Consider the following 25,540-nt stretch of genomic DNA (forward strand, 5'->3'; position numbering starts at 1 on the left):
CAAGTCAGTGCCACATTAATGAGGGTTTTCTTCACACTCCTTTTCCCCAGCTGAATGTCTCCTCTACAGCCATTAATAGTTGCTAACAGTAGTGTTCACAGTGCTGCTTCATTTGTCAGATTAATGTTTCTTCCTCAGTGGATCCTGTGCTTTTCTACAGCCCAGCATTACAGAGTGCCTTTCTTCATCCTCCTTCAATTCTTACTGCAAAGCTGTAGAACTCAGCTCAGCTGTGGACTCTGGTATCACTTAAATCCCACTCAAAATCCCAGCATGAAAGTACCTGCACTCTGTTCAAAAAGCAGGGTGAGCGGTCAGTGTTACTGCCCTGGCTGGATATCAACACCAAGGAACGTACTTTCATTTTAATTGGGGTTTCAGTGAGAAATACAGGCTTGCAAGAGGCTTCCTGAATTCCAGAGGCCATGTCCCAGACAGTCATGGATGCACCATATAGTTCTGAAATAGAGTGCCAGGTTAAAAGTTGTTTGCTTTTGTTGTGATTAGAGCTTGGTTGTGTTCAATGTGGCCTATCTATGATCATTAGATTTTATGCTAATAGTCAACAGCTTCCCCTGTCTTTTCCCCTTTGCTTTCCTCTTTCCTGTTTATGAATAATACTGGTTTGTTTACAGAGGGCATTTTTGATCCCCTCAGCTGTGCCATGCTAGAGGAGCCAAGCCATCCTCTGTGACATGCACTCTGTCCCCTACAGCATCCATTGAACCCTTGCTCACAGGCTGGGGAGGTTGCTTTTGGGTGTTTGCTGCTTTCCTTCGTTCCCTTCTGTCCAAAGGACATCCTTTCAGGATTGGGTTGAGAGAGGGGAGTACTCTTCCTTGAACATGGTTTCATCTTGTATTCCTGGCAGGAATCCTGTGGCTGTCACTGGGATCAGAGATGCTGTACATCAGCTTGCTGCTTATCAGCTTCATCCTCCTGATGGTGGAAATTCTGCATACTGGCAATCCTGTCTGTGGGATGAAGCTCAATGCCTTTGCTGCTGTCTCCTCGGTGCTGTCAGGTAAGTGTATTACTGTAGTCTTGGAATCTCAGCACTGGAGAGCCTGCTTTTCCACTCAAGGCTGAAGTATGCTGCTATGGCTCCTGCTGGAACTTTGCTTTGTCCTTTGTGTCCAGGTCTCCTTGGGATGGTGGCACACATGATGTACACTCAAGTCTTCCAGGCAACAGTTAATCTGGGACCAGAGGACTGGAGACCACACACATGGGACTATGGCTGGGCATTCTAGTACGTGAGCTCTGAAGCCATCTTCACCCCTCAGCCTTTAGAGCTTCAGCCATGCCACCCGCTTCCTCCTCCTTTCTTGACCTTCTGTGTGTTCCAAAGACAGGTGTACCAAGGTTCTCCTACTACTAATCTCCTGTCTTTGCCTCACCCTGTTTTAATAAATGATGGCTGAGCTACTTAAATGAATAGCTACCAAAGGACTGGGAAAACAAGGGGGTCACACTAAACAATTGCCTTCAGCCCTGCTGACTAATTAGGCTTGCCCCTCTGCTGGTTTGCCCTGTTTAGTCTCAACTCTTTCCTGTGTGCAGAGGCCAGGGTCACACTTGTAATGTGTGCTCTCAAACACACCTTGTTTTTCTCCAATTTTAACAAGTTGCATGCTAGCTTGGCATCTTCATTAACACGTGTTGGGCCAAAGGGTTTGTTCCTGCAACACCGAGCCTAGACAGGTGCCTAAAGGTGTGAGCACAGCTCAGCCCCCAACCAGCAGCCACACCATCTTCTCCAGTGCTGGCCCAGCCATACAATGGCAGCTGCACTGGAGGCCAAGGCCCTCTTAGGAAGGTGCTACGTGCAGGAAGGAGGGAAAGCAGGCAGCACACCACGGTACTGCGAGCCAGGAAGAGGAGCTGCGAAAAGCAGGTGGCTCAGTGTGCCTTTCTCTAAAGGATAAAGCAGTGAAGCACAGCAGACATGACATACCTGACTTGAAAAACATTGGATGAGCCTTGCAGGTACCCGTGGAAAGTGCAGGTTCAATTTCTAATGCTGTATTGACGATGACCACATTGATTCTCAAACACTCCAGTGCCATGTGCCACCCATGGACATCAAATGCCAGGATGGCAATTTGGTTACGCTCAGGTAGACAAGCCTCATGTGCAGTGAGACACTGAGCAGCACAGCAATACAGAACTTGCTTCCAAGCTGTGCTCTCCTGCTACAGCTTGGAAGTTACAGATGTTACACATGTTCCTGCAGCCCTTTTCCCTGTGTCACTCCCTGCCCTGTCATGGGGATGACCAATATTTATCCCACTGATCTAAGAAGAATCTTGTGGTGGGATAACCCCTAAGAACTGTAATGCTGTAAGCCTTGTCACTCTAGTTCATGTCTGTGCCCAGTAGATTCTGCCTGGCAAATCAGGGAGAATTGGGGTGTGTCATGGTGTTCCTTACCCTACGTGGCTTTTCACAGCATGTGCTTCTTCTGTGTGTCTCTGGCAGCATGGCCTGGGCCTCCTTTACCTGCTGCATGGCCTCTGCTGTCACCACTCTCAATACCTACACCAAGACGATATTGGAGTTCAAAAGGAACCACATCAAGGGATACGATGGGAGCTTCAAGGATCACCCTCAGCACCACCAGTGCTTCATACAGCAAATAAGCAGCTACTATGAGCCCAAAGGCAAGGCCTTCCATTCAGTCTCTGAGGGAGTCGACTTCTACACTGATCTGCAGCAGAAAATACTACAGCGGGAACCAGAGCTGGACCTGGATGAAGTCTTGGGCCAGACAATCGGGGAGGATCGCTGTTAGGGATGAGTGTACAGGGCCAGAACAGTGGGGTTTGGAAGGAACAAGAGCTCTGAACCAAGCACTGGAACCACTGTTAGCAGGTTTTAAGGAGCTCTTCCAGTCTCTAAAGGGAGTAAGGAGGCAGGCACTGGGTCAGGGCAACTAGAGTAGAAGTTTGGGGGTCCTCCCTGGTCATATACAGTCTGATGGGTGCCCTCATCTGACAAGGGTGAAACTGGAGGGACATGCTGGTGCGAGCTGTCTCCAAGCACTTTGAGAGTTGAGTCAGATGTCCTAATCCCCAGTATTGCACTGGGGAACAGATAGTCAGCACTATCCAGATGGCAAACTGCACTGCTGCGTGGTGTCACATTGACCTTCTGTCAACACCTCCAGTTCAGTGCTGTGGTGAAGGCCATCAGTGTTCATATTGATCATCTGCCACCCTCTCTGAACACCCTGTTTATTCTTAATTTCCAGGCCCAGACTCTTCTCCCTGCTCCCAGATGAAAAGTCCTGCTGCAAAGCAGAATAGCGGTAGCTTTCAGACATCTCTCTCCTCCTCTTTCCTATCTGTAATGACTCCCACATGTTCCTTTCATGCTTTTTGCCCAAAATTTCCCATTCTGAGGTACTTTGCTGTCTGTGTCTTTTTATTGTTCTTCACAACTATTAAGATTTTGGCAGGACTTTTGCTTTTTATGTCACTTCTATTCATCTGCTCCTTGTTGTCCATTGTAAAAATATTGCAAACCACCCCTGAATCAAAACCCCAAGCAAACTCATAATCTCTCAAAGGTGAAACACTGGTTCACATGGCACATGACGCTGTACACAGTATTTATTTTGTTTCACTGCAGTTCAAATACATTTTTCCAACAATATACAGACAGACTCTTTATTCACAGTGGGGGTGGGGGGGGTTTGGGCAGGGTGAATTCACATTAAGGAGGAGCTAACATCACTGCTCTTGAGTATCAGTTCTCTCAGGAAGAATCTCAGAAGTAACTACTTAGGTAACAGCCGACTCACCTTTCCCAGCAAGGTGGTGGCTGGACAGGAGGGAAGGAGCACTCCTGTTTAATCCCTCATACGTTACTGGTCCTCACACTTTCAGTCCTATTATGCAGCTCTATTAACTGACACTAACTCTATTATAAACACTAAACCCTGTCTGGAGGAAAATGCCAGGCCTAGAGCCATTGCTACAGTTGTGCTAATATATACAAAGCTATTTACACAAAAATACCATTAAACATATACAAACTGTTCACAGCTCTGACATTAGGAGATCAGGGCCCAAAGACCAGCCTTGGGGCTTGCAGCTAAACCTGAAGGGCTATCCTGGAAGCTTTACATAGAAATGTGGGATGATGGAAAGGGTGATACAGCAAAGAGAGGTGTCAAGGGCCCAGGAGAGCAAACCCATAGCTAATGTGCCCATCTGGAAGGAGGGTCAAAGTATGCTGTCACCTCATAACACATGGGGAAATGTGGGGAGGACGGAAGGGCACATGCTAGACAGAAAGGTCCTTTGCAATCCTCACCTCAGCCTGGCTCTCTTTAATGTCAAAGACCAGGCTTAGAATGGCATACTAGGAAAGGAGTTCCTATATTGTTACTCTAAACTATGGGGAACTACTGGGACACCAAATTGTTTCACTTTTACATAGTCTTTTCCACTACAAGACAATTCATACAGATGCTCCTCAAATGATAACAGAGAATGATGGCACACTCTGGGACACAGAGTGGGACACACCTAACACACTGTGAACAAATGTGCTTGCTGCTCCTGGAGCTGCACACAGGGCTGGGCTGGCAAGGGAATGGCAATATTGACCTCAGAATAGGGTTAAAATGCACAGAAAAGCTTTCTAGTTCTATCTCTGACTGAACCTCTAAATCCTGGAGCAGCAACATAAGAATCAGCTTTTCTGTGACAAGACTGAGTGACCTTTACAGTGACAGTCGGGGTCTGCTGGACCTCTTATGCCAAGGGGGCTGTGATACACTGGCAAAGGGAGACTGCCCATTGGACTGCAGTGTGATGTTACAGTGACAATGTGGGTTCATACAAACCTTAAGGATGGAGAGAAATAAGCTGTGAACCTTTCACTTCTACATCACCCACATATGCCTGAACTTGGTGTCCTGAATTGGAACTGGGAAAGAAAGACACAAGTACAAAGGGCTGGCAAATTCTGTGGAGACCATCTTTCTCTAGATCAGGTAATTCAGCCAGAAAACTAGCTTGTTTGTGAGTCTGGCAACAGTATGGACAAGAGAGCTGAGAGCACAGGAGAAATCGTAGATAAGACTAAACCTGTAGGAGCCAGAGGCTTCTCTCCAAAAATAAAAAGATTAATGGTCCTTCAGCCACACCACTTGCCTTGACTCATTATGGCCCACTCTGGGCATAGAGCTTGTTAGACTGCTTGAGAACACTGTTTGGACATAAAAAGATGTGTCCTAAATCTCATCCATAAATTAAACATACCAAAAATATACATACATTGTATAAATTAACACATATATATATAAAGCCTGATTTTATATATATATATGTATATAACCTCTAAATTCACATTTCTGTGTTACCTGGAAGGAAGCATGCAAGAACAGCATACGGACAGGGAGTTGCTGAACAAGGTTTCTCTGGTACAGAACAGGTCTGCCTAGGACAAACCTGCCTCCAGCAGCATTCCCCAGACAGCTGAAGAAAGGGGAAGTGCTTTTAGACCCTGTTCCCTCTGTATCGCCATTTTCCTGAAGATACACAGAGCAGCTTCCTATATTCCCAATACCGGCCACAGGTCCAACCAACATTTCAGGAACCACCAGGCTAGAGCTGAAGAAGGAAAGGCAAACAAACATTAAAGCCAAAATCTATTATCATCCAGTCTGGCAAAGTAGTAATTTGTAAGTCAGCAACAGAACCTGGGCACCACTATATGGAGGACCCTTGCTTGCCCATGTCAAAAGAAGTGATATCAGTCCCACCTCTCTGATCCCTCTGTAAGTCTCCCAGTCTCTTATGATCACCATCCCTATTTCTTTCTAAGATCCTGTGCTATGTTCAACTGCCTAAGTACATCTTTGCTTCACAACCTGTCCATCATGCCCAAAGGAGCAGCCAGTCATCTTGCAAACAGTGATTTTGCATCCCACCATTTTCTTTCCATCCCAAAGAGCACCTTAACTGTGAATGTAGAGAAGAGATCGAATGTTTTCAAAGGTCTGGATTTCATGAGGGATTCCTGGACAATCTCACCTTCTGAGGAAAGTCAGCAAATTTCATCCGGGCAAGAAATCGCCTCACTTCTCCACGGCTGATTTTTGGAGTCCTGCTGTCCTTTAACCACACCATTCGACCTTGGCTCATCATGGCCCACTTCAGGCCCAGCTTGCTGACCGAGAGATATCCTGGCTGTTTTTCAGAGGTTGCAGTTGTTGTCACAGTGATGTGAAATGCATCCTTTTGGAGATCATTAATTCCAACTGGTCCATCAGAAAAGGGCAAGAAAACAGTGGTGAGGAGGAAATGATTATGTTTCTTCCAAAAGAAATCTTACAGCCCTTACTCAGTCAAAACATCCACTAGACTGATAGTATATTCAGTCTGACTTTACAATTCCATGTACCTTGGTTGATAAGGGAAAATTATTTTAACATTTTTCCATGGAAAGAAACTGAAATATAGATCAGAAATGGAAGGGTTTGATTCCAGGTTATGCTTTCGGGCTTGACACAGGATATGAACATATTTCAAGAATACAGTTCACTCTCAGCTTTCCCTTCCCACACCTGTAGTAGCTATTCTTAACCTCTACATAACTGGAAATTTGTAAAACACTGGCAAGTCAGGTGACTCCAGTCACTGCAGAATCATCTGTACAGACCTCAGAAATCCTAGTTTCTAAAAAAAAACCCTGTAACAATAGTATTCTATTTGTTCTTGCCTGAACTGTGTTTTTGATGCAAGTCCAATTAGATGTTATTACTATGCAGCAGTTTTTCTATGCTTCCTGGCCTACTTCTCTTAGTTCTGGATGAATTGATCTTTTATCCCACACTCCCATGCACAAGAGGGTGGTTATTTGCTGAACTGCTTTAGAAAGAGCAAGGAAATTAAACAGGGACTGTACAATCTTGTATAGATGTTAAATCCAGATCTACTTTTCCCTGAAAACACACTTAATATATTTTGGATTCCCCCTTACAAAAATAAAGAAGAATTAGAACAGCTCCTATCCCAAAGATTGGGAGATGGCCAACAAAAGCAGAAGTGTATCTGAGGTGACAGAGAAAAGTTTTATAGTGATTTTTTATGCAAGGCATTAAATTAAAAATAGCTCCATGGAAAGCAACACAACTTCTCTGGTGTAAAACATGCATTAAATCAAACTCAGACCTGTCATTGGTTAAACAGGTAAGAAACTTGGTGGGTCTTTTATTTGCAAAGTAGGGGGTGGACAGGATGCCCCTTCAGAAGGAAGATGAATCTTATTTCTCATTGTTGTGCTAAGTGTGGTGGACCTTAGGTGCTACCTTTAAAGGCACAACTACAGCCCATTGTTTCTCACAGCTACTTCTCTCTCCATATTTCTGGCCTAGGTAGTTTTTCCTCCATTTGTACTCACCTGCTGAAGCAATGACCTTGTCTGTTGCATTGGTGAGGTCCAAAAGGACTGTAGGAAAAACAGGATGGAGGAGATAGAGGTGGTGCAGGCCTGGGCGCTCAGGTCTGGGACCAGGTTGCTGTTGGAATGAAAGACAAAAAACATAACAACTGCTAGCAAAGGGCAGTCCAGCTTTGTCAAAAAAATAAAGTTTTCTGACACTGTGTTGTTTTTACATGGATCAAAGAATGAAAACATGTGGTTTTACAAAGATTAAATCCTGAAACCCTTTCCTCCCTCAAACAGAATTTGCTCTACAACTTCTCTTTGGTAAGGTTGAAATCTAGTTCTGTTACATGCAGCTTAATGGGCAAAGCTACAGTCTGGAAGTTTGAGTCTCCATGCCAAACTGTATGCCTGCATGGACAGAAGGAGCACCCTGGGCTGGAAACAAATCTGCAGTTACAACTCCTCAGTGCTCCGTGAAAAAATGAATTTCACAAATTTTGGGGTTTGTGGATGTAAAATTTCTGTCAACAAAGCTTTACGATGAAGAATTTGCACACAAAAACTCCTGTGCTCAGGCTCAGAGAAGTCAGAATGTCAAAGTAAGAGATGACTGCCTTCTTATACGTTAGGTTCAAGTTCAATAACAACAGGAATAAAAGACAGAGACTGCATGTGCTTCATAGAGAAACTTCAAAGTGAAGAAAAGATATATGCTCACCAAACTTCGTAACACAGGCTGCGTTTCATCAGCCCAGAAGAGAAAAACAGACTTCTTGTCCAAAGTCATGACTGAGAGTGCATCAAGCTGTTGCCTCTGCCATGGAAGTTCCTGGTTCCAAACAGGGAGGCCAGATTTGCCATCTATCACCACCACCTCAAGGCAGGGAGAGATGGAGCATTAATGGATGTCAAGGCATGGGTATGCAGAGCCCCCTTGCAGAGGCATGGCCCTGTGCTGTTCCCTTTCATGCCTGTGGCCAGACTCTAATGAGTGCCGGACAAAGAGAGGGAAAAGCAAGGACCAGAGGATGCTTGTCTCTTTTTAACCAACCTTCCCCACCCCTGTGAGCCCACTGGCCTTCCTGCCTTCACCTGTTTTACCTTTTTCTTCCCATCTCCAGTCTGTGCTTGCAGCATGAAGTCCAGAGTTTGGTCAGCACCAAAGTAACCTGGTACAGGCTGGCTGTAAATTTGGAAAAAGAAACACTCAGCCCCATGGTAGAAAAAAAGTCATTTCAGATGGAGGCAGAATAGTTGCCTTCATCCTCTGTTCTGCCTCTTAAAATGGCAGGATTTGTCATGCTAAATAAGGTCTTTAATTCACTCAGAACTATTCTGACTGTCAGGAATCATTTGTTGGTGGCTCAGAAAAGTGAAAAATGGTAAAGTGGCCCATGGTCCTTGTCAGCCATTCTTCAGAGTTGTCTGTGTGGGGGGCATTGCTTGATGGGCTGTGCAGACATCTGTTTATCTCCCTGTACACTACTCTATCATGCTTTCCTTTGCATGAGAACCTGTACTGTTGTTGCTATAATTATATAAAATTACCCAGCCCTTCCAAAATGCATTGGCACATTTGGCCTCCTGCAGAAAGTGGATTTCCCAGGCTGCCTTAGCTGTGTGAAATGGATCTTAACAAACTCAACATTAATGTCAGCCCATGATTCCTTGTATTCTTACTGCTGGCAGGTTACAAGCCTTTTTATGACCTTAAGCAGGTTAAATGAAGTCCCTTCTCATCCTCTCACTTCTGGGTGACATAACACATTAATATCCCTCATTATAACTGTTTTTAACCCCACATTCCTTGCTTTTGGCATTCTAAGCCTTGCCTCTGTCTTCCTTCAGTTCACCACAGCTAGACACACAATTCTAAATAAGCACAGTTGAGTCCACAAAGTTCACAGAACCAGAGATTTTATGGCAAGGCAGGATCAGAGTACGTCCTCTCTCCTCTTATTTATGACAGATTTCTGTATCTCACCCAATTAACCAAGTATCAGTAGGCTGCCTTTGCCTCATCTTTGATGATATGAATTCATCACTTCTCATGACAGTCAGTTCTAATGATTAATTTCACCCAAAGAAACATTCCTGCATCTTCATTTTCCTGAACATGAATGGCTTCTGCTCCAAGGCACTTTTTCTTGCTATGCCTGTTAGCTTCTATTTCTTACACACGCTTATGAACTCACCTCTCAGGCTTCTCTTTGATCATACAAACTCAATAATTAAAATCTTCCATGCCAAAGCATTTTTTCCAGACCTTTTCTCAATTTTTTTCCATCTTCCCCTTTAAAACATGCATGACAGAATGATTCCTGAACAGTAATACCACAGCACAGCAGTGGCTTGACTTTATACTTACAACATCAAACAATGTCATTTGCATCACACACACCTCTGACAACCAGGTGTTGCCTTCAAGGCAGTATCACGAGACACTCCTATAGCTTGAAAGCTCTCCAGTAACAAAAGGAAGAAGCAGACAATTCTATCCTATGACCACAAACTCAAAACGTCTCCTAAGGAGCCTCTGCCCTTATGGGTCACAGTCAGTGGCAGATCCCACAAACTGAATGCACACAAATTTAAGTACATCGGATGCTACCAATCAAGCGAAAAATCCCCTGGGCACTTTCTCAAATGAACCAGAAGGCTAGTAATTATTCTGCCCAACAGTAATCCCCCCAGCAACCTGCTATTAATCCTCTCTCATCTGAAACATCCATTTACAACACAATTTGCAACTGCTTACTCAATTTCATGGTCTCTGAACTTCGCCCTTGTTTTATGACTACTGATTCTCCTTTATGATTTTCCAGGGATCTTGTCAAAAGCTATCTGGAAATGCAGCACATCTGCAGTAGCCATGTTGGTTTTCTCAGAAATTACTCCCACAGGCCTGGACTCAGACTGCCTGGATAAACTGGTGTGCTTGGGGCAGGTTTACCCAGGAAAAGGGTGCTCACAGCTGGCTTTGTAAGCTTTTTCTAACAAGGAATTCAGTCTGTTTGACTTGATGTGGTAACATCCCTGACCTGAATTTGTCCCCCAGCCTGTGAGGCTTAAGTAGAACTTAAGTTCTAAAAAAATCCAAACAAACCTCTTAATTAAATGCTTGCCCACAGTACACTCAGTGTAGTAAATTTTCTCTTTCTTAACTCTGAGAAAACAGGTAGTCCAGGACTTTAGCACAGTAGCCTAGAACAATAATTGTTTTCATTATTTATCAATGATTATCTGCCAGCTCCTCTACATGTATTGTACTCTGTCCCTTGGGAAGTCAGGGAATGGGAAAAAGCAGCAGCCTTGAATACTAGCTGCCCAGAGAAGTTGTGAAGTCTACATCCTCGGAGATATTTAAAACCTGACAGCACACAGCCTTAAGTGATTTGCTCTAGCTTGTCTAGAGTCTGCTTGAGCAGGTAGGTGGGATTAGGAAATTTCCAGAGGCGCTTTCCAACCTCAACCACACTGGTAAAGAAGTTTTCAATCCTTCTTGGTTTGTGTATTCCAATTTATTACTGCATTCATTTAGAAATTTCTTGTGTATAACTGATTCTACAGCACCTGTGAAGTGGCTATATTTAGTCAGTACACACCTACCCTTCAAACTTGATACCAGACACATTCAGAAGTCTGCAGATTGTGGGCCCAAAACACTTCTAGTCCATTTCCTTTCCCCCTAGCATGATCAACTAGCCATAACTTATTCCTAAAATTGTGGCTTATGTCACCCATCAGCCCTTGAATGTGGACATTACCTCAATATCAAAGATAGCTGAACACTCTTTTCTTTTTTTTTTCCTTAATGAAGTTCCAGTGCCTTCTTCCCATTTATGCTCTTGACAGTTGGGTAACATAGAGCTGAGAGATGCTCTCTTTATTCTCAATACTAGAGCAAGCAATTGTTTCCCATATAATTTCCCTCAATTGTGCCCAACTGCCCTTTGCAAATATTTAAGCTGAAATTGCTGGTTATTACCAACCCACAAGATCTGGAAAATTACTTAATTTCCATGTGTGAAATTAGGGGATAAGCAATATTATTTTAAGGTTTCCATTTAGTATAGATGATGTGCTGACTGTCATCAAAATGCTCATTTTCAGCTTTTAAGGAACATTAAGATCTCTGGGCCATACTCATTCACCTGCTCTAAATTCTTAACATCACTAATGTAACTGATCCTCTCCACTTAAGCCCTGGACAGCAGGTGGGCTGAATCACACATCAGTAATCCACTAAATTCCAATGCAACATCATTCCCACGACTTCAGTGTTGGGTACCTGAATCAAGCCCCTTATTTGTGATCACTCACAAGCATACAGCTCAAGTTCCCTGTCTTCTGTTCCTTGCTCCCCCTGCCCTCCTCACTTGGCTCAACAACACACACCTCCAGTACTTAGATTCCTTCCTCAGCCTTGGAGAATTACTGTCAATTGCTTTCTAAGGAACTCATGTGCTTAGAACTGAAAGATGAGAAATGGTACAGGAAGAAATTGGACAGAAAAGTGTTGTCAGCAAGTAACCTGCTGATATTCTGCAGCTCCAGGGTCCAGCGGCGCTCCAGGTCCTGTCCCCTCAGCAGGATCAAGCCCTCTTTGGTTGTGATGAGCAGGTTGCTGCAGTTTGTGTCAGGTGTCTTCACTGTCTGCAGAAAGTCAACACCCCCACTGGGACAAATGGAAAACAGAGGAGATCAAGGCTTGTATCTGCACATCTCAGCACTAGCTGCCTGTCCATGTGGCAATCCCTACAAAAAATCTGAACTGTACTTGGAGAAGTCCATCTTTTCCCCAGTGATGTGGGTTCCTCAGTTAAGTGAACTAAATTCAAACGTGGGGTCTTCTGAATATCATTAGTTACTATAAAAAGCATGAAGTTTGTGAGTTGGCATTTGCTCTCTCCCTTTATTCCTACTGAGGCCTGCCCCACAATTTGGCAGTAAAGAATAAGCTGAGAAATCCAGGCCCACACAGACTGAGCTTCCCAAAGAGACTCCACTAGCTGGGAACGCCTCTTTTTTTCCCTTCAGCAATGCATACTGGGCTGAAGAAAGGAACAAGGAGCAGGAGAAGCTAAGGACTCCCTTTTATTACATTCTGCACTTCTTTGGCTAGGACAACCAGAGGACAGGGAGGAAATGACAGGTTCCCCACAGTATTCCCCAGTTATCAACTGGACAATGAAGAGAAGGACAGTATTGAAGTAGAAGCAATCCCCTCTAGCAGCACTAATAAGTGCCTGCCCTTCCCTTCCTCTCCCAGAAGAAGCAAGATGACAAGTCCATCTTCTACCTGTAAATGTCAATGAGCTCTGACAGGTTGACAGATCTGCGCTTTTCCCACTCTGGCTCCTCCTGCTGCAGCATTGCAGGAAAGTTGTCCCGGTTTCTGGCTTGGGTAAAGATATCCCTCAGGGCAACTGCTTGAACATTACCTGCCAGGAAGAGTAAAGATGAGGAGTCCTGACTGCAAAAGATAACCCAGTAGAACAGAGGATAATTGGGACCACTGTAGTTGTGGTAGAAGGCAATGAAATGCCCAGAGTTGGAACTTCCCTGGCATGATATGCTTGTGGGAAACTCTAAAGTATTTGAGACTAGCAGATATTGGTGCTCCTGTACTTTTCCACACCACAGCAGTGAGACTTGTGCTTTTGCCCTCTTAGATTTTACAGCAGAAGGCATGGCACAAGTATCCCAGGGACATTCTGGACCATTTTAGGTAAAAAAAATGTTTTCTCAGGAAGGTGAAGTGCTGCAGATGCAAGGTGCATCTTACCAAAACCAAACAGGATGTAGATGGCTCCCCGGCTGGTGATGTGGACTTGGGGGCCAATCACTTTCCCTTCTCCATTGGTGCTGTACCTGACAGGCCCACCCAAAGCAGTTCCAGTCTTTCCTGATACCAAGATGAAAACCACATCAGGCTGCAAGGAGAGAAAGACAGAGATTTTTATCGATGCTTTCAAGCACCTCTGCACTCAGAATCTTCTCCCAACCCCATAGCATGAAGCTGCACTGACAATTTCCCCCTCAGCAAGGTCTAGATAGTGTTTGCTTTCTCTTTGCCCAGTCTGACTTCCTAGGCATCTTATATTCATGTTTTTCTCTTGACACAAATGCATCAAATATGAAAGGGAATTAAAAAATCTGAGCTCCTCTAACAAAATCTATGTTAGAATTGTGGGGAGGGATGAGCATAAAGGAAACCTGCATCTGAATTAATCACACAATTAATCTGAATTAATTAATAAAAGAAAGTATTTCCTTCTTTTGGATAAGCTAAATGCTCCCTTCTCCAGAGATCCATCCCTACACTGCTGCTAAACACTCACTTCAAACCACACATTCACTGAACAGAAACAGATAATTCTCAAGTCTCAGTCAGGTGCAAATAATGACCCTTCTGTTCATTCCCAGCTGTCAAGAATGCAGGTAGTGTCATTACTGTTTGATCTCACTGCTCTGAGCTACTGGAAGAAAAAGGGTGCTTTTCAGCAAAATCCAAGGGAATGAAAATTAGGGGCTCTTGCAGCTCTGGTTACAGTCCTTCCACATCAGTCTATTTTTCCTCTACACAAACAGTAAAGGTCCTTCCAAACCATGAGTAGGGATGTGCTGTACCTGTGTCTCTTTGAGAACCAGAACAACAATATCCCTAATCCCATCTCCATCTACATCTGGAAGAGTTGCAGCTGGTGCAGCCAGGATCCCACTTGAAAGATGAATGGAGTTCAATGTCCAGATGGTCTTGCCTGTGGAAAGAACAGGAAAAAAGAGACCTGTACTTGGGGAACCAGAGGGCATCCCTAGAGGGTTCCACAAAACCTTCTTGAAAAGGGAGCAAGAGAAATTATTTCTCCCATTCTGTGTGAAGGGGGAAGACACATCTACAAACTGAGACAAACTGCAGTGGGAAGCAAAATTCTTCTCCCAGTATTCCTTCAGACTGAGTCAGGCCTCAAGTCCTGCTGTGCTTCCTTCATAGCATCTCTATAAAAGACCTGAGCCCTAAATAATTTCTGAAATGGCAGAGAATATTTAAGGTTCACTTTACAAAGGAGAACCCAAATGAGAGTGCTTCTCTGCAGGACAGCAGTTGTTTGCCTCAGCCAGCAGTAAAGGCTAGGTAGATGTGAGGAAAGAAAACAGATGGACAGTTCTGATATTCAGAGTGCAAATCTGTGTCTCAGTTAAATTCCCAGCAGCAAATTACCACTCCAGCATGACATGCTCACTCCACCTCAGGGGGAAAGCATGTTAACAGACGTGATGTCAAATGGTTCAGCAGTCCAGCATGGACCCAGCTGGAAACACAGTAAACCAGATTTGCAAACTTGCAAATAAACATAAAAAGAAGCAACAATTAAATGTTATGCTTTTAGTTTTTCATCATTTTTTTTGCCAACATTTCTGCTTTTACAATCTTTAAAAATGTTTTTCTGCTGCTGCATAAAAAAACATTTTAAAGATTGTAAAAGCAGAAATGTTGGCAAAACTGCAAGGTTTGCCCCTGAATGATAAAGTAAACCAAGGGCCAAACTTGTACATTACTACTGCTGGTAAAGGAGGCTCATAGTCCTGACCATGCAAAGACTTTGCAAGTACCCTGGTCCCTAAAAGCATTTGAAAAGTGTGGGAAGATAGCTGGGGGGTAAAATTAGAGGAAACTTGAGAAGTTATATTCACATCCTAACAGAAGTTCTAACAGTATGGAAATTACAGGGTAAAAGACAGTTGCTGCTCCCTGGATGGAATGTGATTGGCATGCCTGAAATCTATTCCACCATGACTCCACACACCCATAATCTGCAACCACAGCACTTGCTAAAGGGGTTGGAACAAAGGGTGGAGTGGGAATACCATGGCTAGACTGCAGAAATCCTTGCAGAGAGGGGAACTTGATGGTCCTTTGCAGCTGATAAATGGCACAGCACCCGTCAGCCAGGGGAGACAGGAGAAGGTGTCTTGTTGCTGAGACAGCAACTGTGGTGAAATTGTTGTCCCTGGAAGAACTGGGTTCATTAAAACCTACCTGTAATATTAATACACACCTCCATCCCAAAGTTACCCACCTTCAAGGTACCTCCTGGTTGATTCCAAAAGCAACCCTATACCTACCTATGGCTATTTCTGCCAATGAATTAATGTGGGAGGACAAACAGCCATCAGAGAATAAAGGTGTACATGATCAAGTGATTAAAAATGCAATATTCATTCACATCTAATCAATTCAACTATGGGCCTAACTTCTCTGCAAGGTTTCCTGGATGTTGTGTATCTCCTTATGTAACTTCCCCAAGAATGCTGTTCAGCTTTGCAGTGCTGTTAGGTAGGTCCTGAGTTGTACCAGCAGCTCAGTGCTAATGAGAACAGACTTTACGTATTCTTTATGACATGGGGATGCTACAGGGTAAGATTAACATTTTGAAATATTCTGAGATGTAGCACGAAGATGCTGCCACAGAGATGAAACGTTTTGAATTCTCTTATCCTGTGTAACTAGAAATGCATTACTGTTTTGACTCCATTCTGTGCGTCATGAAGTAAGAGCCAAAATGATGTGCCAGAACCGAATTATTCATGCTTATTAGTCCTTTAAAGTAAACAAAAAAGCAACAGCATATTTCTAATATGCTGGTAGTTGACTTTACCTGTGGAGGCACTGAGAAGGCTGAGGAATTTTGATGTTCCTGTAACAAGGCAGACAGGCCCTGCAGCTGCCCCCAGTGACAGCCCATTGCACTGCACACTTTGTGTCTCCTCTGGAAGCTGGATGGACCACAAGGTGCTGCCATTCATACCAGAAAGTGCCACCACAGTTACAGAGGGTCTAGAGACACCTAGAAAAAGCAAGAAAGAGAGAATGTAATCCCTTGGTGTCAGAGGGATTACTATGACCACATTGCCTTGGATCCTCGTGCTGGAGATCCAGCTCCAACTCCTGGAGCTGAGCGGACAGACAGACAAATCCACACTGCCTGAAAGCAAAGGCCAAATGTCACCTCATGGCTGAATTTCTCTGCTGCAGAGCTTTGCAGTGATCTCCAAATAAGTCGGGCTGAAAGTCAACAGCCCAGAAAATCATTAAAACCTGAGCTCATAGCAAGAAATGTGATCAGCTGGGCAGAGAGAAACAAGTTCCTGGGGACAATGTGCTCAGTTGTGGTGTCTTCCTCCTGTGAAATTTACTGCTGTCAAATCAGACTGATTATTCTGATCCCCTCTACCTCAAAAAAACAGCTAGCACCAAGGGGAAACCTGAACTGACTCCCAAGGCATATGTCACCTCACATGAAAAGTGCTAGTTTTTTTGTAATTCTGGAGCAACAGAAAGTGATTGGTGGTCTGAGAGCGCTTTCCTTTGTTTTCCAAAGCAGTTTCATTATTGTGAAAAACAGATTGAATGCAACCAATTGGAACTCAGCATTCTTTTTCCAATTCACTAGTTAGCATAAAATAATTGTAAAATAAAATAGTATGTGCTGTTTCAATTGACTGTTGGTTCTGATTCCAAATGTGATCAACTTTTAGCTCAGCCTGCCCTCAGACTTCAGTGTGGTTATTGTAATTAATCTCCACCTAGTATGGTCATATCACAACTTAAGATGAACACCCACACATTTCAAAATCACAACAGGCCTAGCCAACTTCTGTCTTACTAGCATCACATGCAACATGTGACCTGATGACAAAAAGGGCATATACAGGCCACTGGCTAAACACAAGGCTGAGTCCTGTCTCTAAATCAAACTCTCTTCTCAAACTGAAAATCACGTGGCTTATGCTAAGGGGTTGCCCCAGATCAAGTTATCTTTGTTACATTGATAGCAACCAAGAACAACTAACTCCTAAATGCAGCTCACAGCTGTTGCGTGTACAAGCTGGAGGAACAGTCAACAATGTTGCAGATTATTCCACTGGGTGCCTATTCCAAGCTTATCTCTACTTGGCACTGTGTGAATGCTCCAAGCACAAGCTACATGTGGGCTGATATACAGCTATTTGAGTTTTGGATTGTGATCTGCTTACACCTGTTTTAGTGTCTGGTTTTTGTCTTCCAGCACAGCTACAGCCCAGAATGCAACTAGGTATTACTAGTTTCATTCAGAGCATGCTGCCTATATGCATATCTGGGATAAAAAATAAAAGCAATGTAATGGCAAAAATATAGAGTGCAAGTAATTCCAATATAAAGAGAATACAGCCTCTATGTCAATCGTATCTTCCTCTCTCACTTATTTTTTAAGTTACTTTACAGTTTTCTCTATGTTCATACAGGACTTGCTGTGAAATACCACAGGCCTTGCCTGGGCCATGGAGAAAGGCATCTTCCCTATCCTCTAACAATATTTTTATTATCTCTTTCAGAGACAAGGCATTTTGCTCCAACAATTTTCTTCAGGTTGTGCAATGTATGTTTGCACCCTGAATACATCTCTCAGGCAGAACAAATTCACCAGGCGATGCCAGGACAGGCAGCTGGGAACCTCCAGGACTTCAGCAGCCCAGTGCAACAGGATGCCACCGGATTTGGCAGCCCCTGTGTAATGGTGGCCAGCATCAGCAGGTTATCTATGTTATCTGAAGGGTGTGAGGACTAACAAAGAAATCAAAGCAGCCAGGAGGAGGAAGCAGGGCAATACCTGCTAAACAGCCAGGCACAGTAGCTTACCCATTATCAGACTATTATTTGTGAATTAACAGTGATTTGGAGCCTGGCAAGTATATGGAGTGACCTGGAGAAAAAGGCACCAAAGTGAGGGTGGTTCTAAAAACAAAGTGAAGTGTGCACAAATGCAGGACAAAGAGACAGAGTTGCCCCAAGATAAGGTAAGGGCAAACATATGATGCTGACCAAAAGGTATAGGGACACAGGCCTGTAATGAAAATTTTAAGCATGACCAACCACAGGCACAGTACACCAGCAATTTTAAGGAACTCTGAAAAGAGCAATGCAGTGAATTTGCAGTAGCAGGGACTCTTCCTGTGTGTCAGACAAACACGCAAAGGTCCATACTGACACATTAAGAGGAATGGAAAGGAGCTGTAGTGCTTACCCATGACACTGGCATTCATCAAGGCAGTGAAGACAATGAGGATGTCAGGGAGGCCATCACTGTTCACATCACACAGTTCCAGTGGGGATAACACACCACCTGCAAAAATTACAGAGAGTCACTGCATGTCAAAAAGGCCATTCAGATAATTTTTCACATGGGAGAGGAGGGCTGGCCCAGAAATGAGACTTGTGCATAGACAAGCCTCACAAACTCTGCCAAGGAACCACCAAGGGCAGGCAGCTCACACCATGGTAAGATTGCATGAAAAGGCAGAAATGTAGCATCTGGGTCAGAGAAAGGGAAAGGAAAAATGGAGGAGCTAACAGAGAAAGATTCATGTGTCCCACTTTAATTTCTGAAGGCAATGTGGAGCCATGTATCTTATGAAAAGCTTGGATTTGGAAGCCAGCGGCAGAAAGCAAGGAGGCAGAGACATATGGCAGACCTGGCAGAAACTACTTCACAAAACAGTGTTACTTAATTGCAGAAACCAGAATGGGAGATACCAGTGACCCACACAGGATAACAGAAGATCTCAAATGTTGATTTATGGATTCAAGCAGGACTAAAGGACAATGGAATAAGACTACTTAAGCTAGTTAGAAGACACAAAGACTTCTATCCCTCTCCTGTTGAACACAACCACATACTTCAGCATGGAGGTACTGGTAAAGTCCAGGCTGTAGAAAGGGAGGCACTGTATTTTAAAGTGAGCTGGGCCATCTCCATCTGGAACAGAGCACAACATCCAGACAAAAAGGCAGGATGGAAGAAGAGTCAAAATAATTTTTGATGTTGGCAGAAACAAAATTTTGTGGCACTGTTATGTGCAGATGCCAGATTTCGCATGCCTCAGCTGGACATTCAGCTGGACACTCAGCTGTCCTGAGTGAGCAGGACACAGGCACCTGTCTATTATTTTGGAGCACCTGTAGTGGTGAGGAAGGGTCACTGCTCTGAGCTGGCTCTCCCAGATACATCTCTCCCATCAATGCCCAGCCTGGGAGCTGCCACCTCCCCCATGCCAGATGCTGTTCCTGGGGCTTTCTCACCTGCTCCCTGACCTAGGTTGCGGTTCCAGGTGTTATGCAAGTCTCTAGGGGGACAGGGAATTAGAAATGCGCACACCAGCACAAGAATCATCGAGATCACCACAGTGAGCAAAAAGATGGCAGTGCGCAGGTAGGGCATGAGGGAGGGAGCAGCCTTCTGCTCCAAACTCCCAGCAGCCTCGGCAGGATAACCCTCGGGCGCGCTCTCTGACGTGCGCTGCTTTGTCATCCCAACCTCCACATCAGAATCAGGGTCCTGTATCTCTTCGGGGGGGCTCTTCCCATTCTTGACTCCCCCATTCTTCTGGATGTTGAGGACAAGGTCATCTTCACTTTCATCACTGTCAGCCTGAGTGAGGGGATCATATTCCCCAAGGTCTGGGCTCTTCTTTCCTGAGAAAAAAGACGGAGAGAGACAATAAAGCATGAGTTTTTGCAGGATCTCAGTGGAGAAAAGGCTGCAGTGGAGAGTGATACAGAAAGGATGACAGAGTAGTCTGTATTTTGCATGGCTCCAAGTGAGAAGTGTGAGAGAAATTACAGGGTCTCTCTCTCCATGTTTCCCAGTAGCATCTGTGGGAGAAAAAATGCTGACAGTTTATCTTCCTCAGCTAAGTGTGTGTACATATATGTATGTGTATGTATACATCTATATGGAATTCATGGCTGATTTAATTCTAATACTTTCTTGATTAGTAATGAAACATGAAGTCTCCCTGAAGATGAGGGGAAAGTAATTTTGCCCCTTTGGGCCAAGTAACATGCTGATGTCTGGAGGAATCAGGCTGTTCCTTCAAGACACCACCTTCTATGCATGGCTCAGTTCTGTGAGAGAATGCTCGCTGGAGCATTGCCCTGCCTGAGGCAACCACAGTGCACCTGCTCTGCTCCTGCTCCCACCAGAGCCCACAGGCTGTGCTTAGCCTGGCCAAGACAGATAACTTGGTACTGATCCCTTCAGGTGGTGGTGCAGGAAGGTAGCTCAGCTTTAGGTGTCTCCTGCACAGGTGCCCAGCACACACGACTTTTCCCCCTAGCCCTGGAGAGCCGCAGGGAGTGTGGCGAGGGCAGGTGTAGGGGACGGTCACACACCCTGGCGTTAGCCCAGCACCATCTGTTTGTGGGGACAGAAAAGATCACGCAGACTCACTGCCCCGAGCTACGAGTGGAGGGTCACGTCTCCGGGAGCTGCCCTGTGCCACAAGGCTGGGCATGGAGCCATGGCCAATGCTCTGAGGATTCCAGAGTCTCAGTCTGGTTCTCTCGCTCTCCAATTACAAGGTAGGACCTTGCTATCCCAGGTATCTGTCTCATTTCCTTTTGTTTAAAGCTGATTTGAAACAGGAACCAGCTGGTGCCCGAAGATTCCTGAAGTGGTACATGTAAGGCATAACTAATAAGCAAAAATATGCAAGCTGTAACCCCTCTCAGACACTAAGATGATGGGAGGCTTTACAAAGTGGAAATTTTAGGGCTTTCATGATTATTCTTCCTAACTAAGATAGTATACCTTACTTCTGGTTTTCCTGTTAAAGACACTCAAGTGTTCTGTAGTACCTAGTTAGTGCAACACACCTATTTTGCATAATCTAGTGTATTTTGCAGCACGTGTATCTAATTTTTTCCTTATTTCTTATCTCACAAAAGGACTTTTGTCTACCACTTATAAGTGGCATTCAGCTTCATTTTTAGGATTTAAGAAAAACTTTCAGTCCCACTAAAAACCAAATGCTCCACATTAGGTGGAACAGCCAGGACAACTCACCTACACTGAAGAAAATAAAAATATCCAACATGTTCACATATCTAAGACAGACTCTTTCTTCTTCAATTAGGGGCTTCTACTCAGAAAGACTCAAAAATCTGGTGCACATACACACTCCAAAAAACAGCTCCTTGTGGAGGCAGGAACCAAGAGATACTGCATTCCTATGGGTCAGTCTGGTGTATCCCTGTGACACACTGCATTGTTTCACACAGGTCTGCTCTAAACATGTGCTCAAAGTGGGGGCTTTTCAAGAAGTCTTGATAATCTTGGCTCCACCCCATAAGTGCACAGAAGGCCAGCGAGCCTGGTGGCACACAACTCTCAGCTGAGAGGTTACAGTGTATTTTCACAGGTGTGTAATACTGTAGGTTTTGCTAAAAAGTGACTGAAAGACTACTCAGTCAAAACAAAAAATTCCAGAGAGGTCTTGCTGCCAGGGTACTAGCAGCTTCTCACAACAGATCCAGATGTGCCAGTTCAAGCCAGGTCAGAATGGCATGAAAAACAAACGTGGCTGGCCCAAGAGTAAATGGTATTAAGCCTGGGAAGTCAAAGTTGGACAGTTGTGTTAACTAGATTGCTCCCAATTTTGGAAACTGGTTACTTTCGAGTAAAATAACTAAAATAATAATAATTATGCTTCACATATACTATGTTTTATTTAATTATTTTAATTCCAAACAGTCAACCAAAAGACTGGAACCTGCTGTTCACCTTGATGCAGCTGAAAGCATTGGTATCAATTAAATTTATCAATTAAATTTTGTTCTGGATCCCTTTCTGGAGACAGAAAGGACCTTGAAAATATGGCTTCTCCACTCCTTGAACTGGCAGGGGCTGAGATGCTGGCAACATTGACAGTGGTATCAACCACAATCTGTAACAGGAAGACCTGTCCTACTGAGAACCACTGAGCAGTGGCTAGAAAACAGCTGCTACACAGTAATGACAGCTTCTGGTGATCTACATAGTTAAGAATCTGGAGAAATATAGAAGAGCTACAAGGCAGAGAGCTGCTCAGTCTTAATGTATGTCTAAGCCAGAGTAGGAATCAGAAACCAACAATCCTTCACCCTGTCTTTCCCCAAAGGTTTATCCAGCACACCCACAAGGCACAGCCATTCAGTAAACTCTGGCATAAAGTGCCCTGCAGTTTTGGGGGTTTTTTTAAGCCAAAAGCAGGGAAGATATTGCCTTTTAAGAAGGGCTGTTGAAGCACTCACCTAGCACATGTAAAACCCAATTGTACAGCTCACCTCAGAGATTCAAACACGTATCTCCTACTGTTCAGAGAGAACCTTAACCAATCTGTAGGTGTTTTGGGAACACATTTGGAATGCTGGCAAGCATGTGCTCAGCTCAGCCTCCCAAGGCTGTTCCGTGGTGCAGAGAACATGTAACTCATGATTCACCTGGCTGGAGGGAGAGCAGAAGGAACATGACTCCTCATCTGAGTTTCAGGACTGTGGGAAGGAGGGATAACACACCTGGCTTTCATCAATCACTCCCAGATGATTTTTCAGCAGAAAAGCACAAACAAACATAAAAACCAGTAAAGAATGTGTAAAAACACAGGCAGTCTCACACCTTTTAGAGAATGATGATTTATTTTTAAGTGCTTCACAAGTCACATTCTTTCCTTTCTGGTCAACAACAAGGCTCAGGCTGAAGGAAAACAGTTTGTTCATCAACAGAAAGCTAAAACTGCCTCTGTTGCAAGCAATCAGCAACTGAAAACTGAAACACAGTTTTCAGTTTTCCATCATGGAAGTAGAAATGTAAGATCTGAGCTGGCCTCTTGGTGAAACTCTCACCATATGTCCTGAAAGGATCACCACTGTGTGGCCTTCATGAGAAATCAGTCTCTGTGCTAAAGCAAGCTGCAGTGCTGTGGCCTTATGCAGGTACCAGATCTGTGTAACTCACACTTTGCTATCTGTCTTCCAAAGAGACTCCAAGCGTATATAAACCTTGCATCCACTTCACAGGCATGGAGTTAGTATCAGCAAAGTCAGTTTCCCTATTGCTCTGTGTTCCCTCCCTCCTACAGGTAGAGTCAACAAAGCATCTTCTGTTCTGACCTGCTCTAAATCGTATTCCATTTTTGCCATGGCATCAGTGATAAAACAGAGGTTCCTATTCAGTGCCCTTTGGTTACAATCAGAGCAAGTTACTGGTCACATCACCCTGGATTTTCTTTTTCTTTCTGCAGCCACTGGAAGAAAAAGCAAATACTGATGATGGAGGCTTTCAAAGACAGAACTGAGGGAAAATGCCCCAACTTATTGGGTATTTCAAGGGCACCAGGTCTCTAAATCACATTTTACGACTCTGAAAATCCCCCATGTATTTGCCAAATACTTTGCCAATACATATTTTCACACAGGCAACTATTGCAGTAGAAGAATGTGACCTGTCAGTGAAGAACAGACAATCATCGTGGGATCACGATCTGGAAAGAAGGCACCCATTAGGTGATCCGTGTTGAAATGAGGTCCCAGTGACAATAAAATATTCATTTCTTGTGCTGATGGCTTCAAAGATATTAATTGTAATCTTATTTGCCTGGTTTTGACTGATGGGGAAAGCTTTTGTTTGCACTCATTTTGGAGTGAAAAGAGCAGATTGTGGACTTTAGAAGAGTGCAATTTTCAGGGCATTATTCCAATGATGGCACACTGGTTCCAGTACCTGTTGTACTAATTTCATGTTCTGTTTATTTTTCTGGCAGTTGGCAGGCACCAGTCACTGGGTACTGCAGACATATCTCTAAGCCCATATTGATTTTTAATTAATTTAATGAGAGCAAGAAAAACAGATACAGCAATAGGCTTTCTGCTTTCTCATTGCTGTTGGAACCTGCATTTCTCAATAATCAAGCACACAAGAAAGGTATGATCTCTGCAGTTTAACCTGAGGATTGATGCAAGAACTGTTCTCTTAAATGCAGCTGCAAGGCCTCTTACAATCCTTTTCCAAATCAGTGTTTCCCAACAGCAGACATCAAATAGATCATGCTGGTTCCAGAGGTCCCAGAAGAGATCTTCGCTTCCTATTGCAGTTCCCCAGTGGTCACACCCTAATGCACACACCTACACCTACCAGTTTGCACTCGTCCTAAACAGACCTCATGGTAATTTACTCCTTCCCATTTAGATATATACATATATATATATATATATATATATATATATATGCATGTGTAAAGCAAGGAAGAAACCAACTTGCAAACAAAATTTCTTTCAATGAGACTCAACAGACACCACATAAACTAAAAGTAGTGACTCCTGGTAAGGGTTAGGGAAAGATGGCAGGAAGGACCTTGAAGACATTACTGTGACCTTCAGGGACCGAGGGAGGAAGAAAGGATGATCAGAGCAGCCTCACAGGCTGGGGCCATGCAGGACCCAGCAGTGTGTAGTGCCAAGGAGAAGCCCTCCCAGCACCACACAGCTGCTGTCTCTCTCCCAGGGCTGTCCCAAAGGCACCTTAGGAAGAGCAATGAGCTCTTCCCACTGGAGTCAATGCAGCCAGGTGCATTGGCACCGTCTGCAGTACGCCCAACAGCAGCCAGCATGCTCCCAAGATCTGGTTTGGCAAGGTATTTCAATTCCCTTTTAATCTCCTTACTGAAGAGAATGGCTGTTTGACTGCTGCTCGCCGCACACAATAGCCCCTTATGCTTGAATATCCTTTCATCTCGCTGAAGATCTCTGGCTGGAAGGTGCAGAGCCGGCAGGCAGGCTTTAAACATTTACCTGGGTAATTGCACTGGCACTTACCGAACTCCTGGCCTGGCTCCTGTGGGTAAAACGCGGCGGTTTTTACCCAGACTCAGAGGTCTGCGCCTCCTTTCTCCCTCGCAGACCCCTCACAGGGCCGCGGCCCAGGCCCCCCTCTGCCACACTCCGAGCCCCGAGACTCTGCCCCGGCCCCCGCGTCCCTGCCTGGGGCGGAGCCCGCCCCTCACCGCCCCTCAGCGCCCGCACCCCCGGCCTGCCCCACATCGCCCCATCGCTATGGCAACGCGCCCCGCAGCCCTCGGGCAGCGGCACCCGCGCCTCCCGCGATCAGGGCTGCCCTGGCCGCGGCTGCCCCTGCCCTGCCCGGCCCGGCCCGGCCCGGCCCAGCCCAGCCCGGCCCGGCCCTGCCGCGGTCGGTCCGTGCCGCGGGCGCGCAGCCCTTACCCGGCAGCTTCAGCGCGCGGGACAGCACCGTAGCCATGCTGGACACGGCAGTGCGCC

General features: G+C 44.8%; 2 protein-coding genes across 4 annotated transcripts in view; one reads left to right on the forward strand and one right to left on the reverse strand.

Annotated features, from left to right (window-relative positions):
* The window catches only part of GSG1 (germ cell associated 1), a 90,057-nt gene extending 86,598 nt beyond the window's left edge, over nucleotides 1-3,459 (forward strand). For all 3 annotated transcript variants that reach the window (XM_039700923.1, XM_039700924.1, XM_039700922.1), the window contains exons 5-7: nucleotides 872-1,024; nucleotides 1,141-1,252; nucleotides 2,482-3,459. In XM_039700923.1, the coding sequence (XP_039556857.1) occupies nucleotides 872-1,024; nucleotides 1,141-1,252; nucleotides 2,482-2,794 (578 nt within the window). In that variant the 3' untranslated portion in view covers nucleotides 2,795-3,459. The remainder of the gene's footprint in view (nucleotides 1-871; nucleotides 1,025-1,140; nucleotides 1,253-2,481) is intronic.
* Nucleotides 3,460-3,596: 137 nt separating this feature from the next.
* FAM234B (family with sequence similarity 234 member B) lies at nucleotides 3,597-25,540 on the reverse strand. Its single transcript, XM_039700921.1, has 13 exons — nucleotides 25,484-25,540; nucleotides 19,529-19,921; nucleotides 18,474-18,572; nucleotides 16,068-16,256; nucleotides 14,038-14,168; nucleotides 13,193-13,340; nucleotides 12,707-12,848; nucleotides 11,939-12,082; nucleotides 8,506-8,587; nucleotides 8,123-8,278; nucleotides 7,417-7,534; nucleotides 6,048-6,274; nucleotides 3,597-5,624 (listed from the first exon to the last, which is right to left on the reverse strand). The coding sequence occupies exons 1-13, from the start codon at nucleotides 25,518-25,520 to the stop codon at nucleotides 5,619-5,621; spliced, it is 1,872 nt and encodes a 623-aa protein (XP_039556855.1). The 5' UTR covers nucleotides 25,521-25,540; the 3' UTR covers nucleotides 3,597-5,618.

The sequence above is a fragment of the Passer montanus genome, unplaced genomic scaffold (genome assembly GCF_014805655.1).
Source record: "Passer montanus isolate IOZ18808 unplaced genomic scaffold, ASM1480565v1 scaffold146, whole genome shotgun sequence".
NCBI lineage: Eukaryota > Metazoa > Chordata > Aves > Passeriformes > Passeridae > Passer > Passer montanus.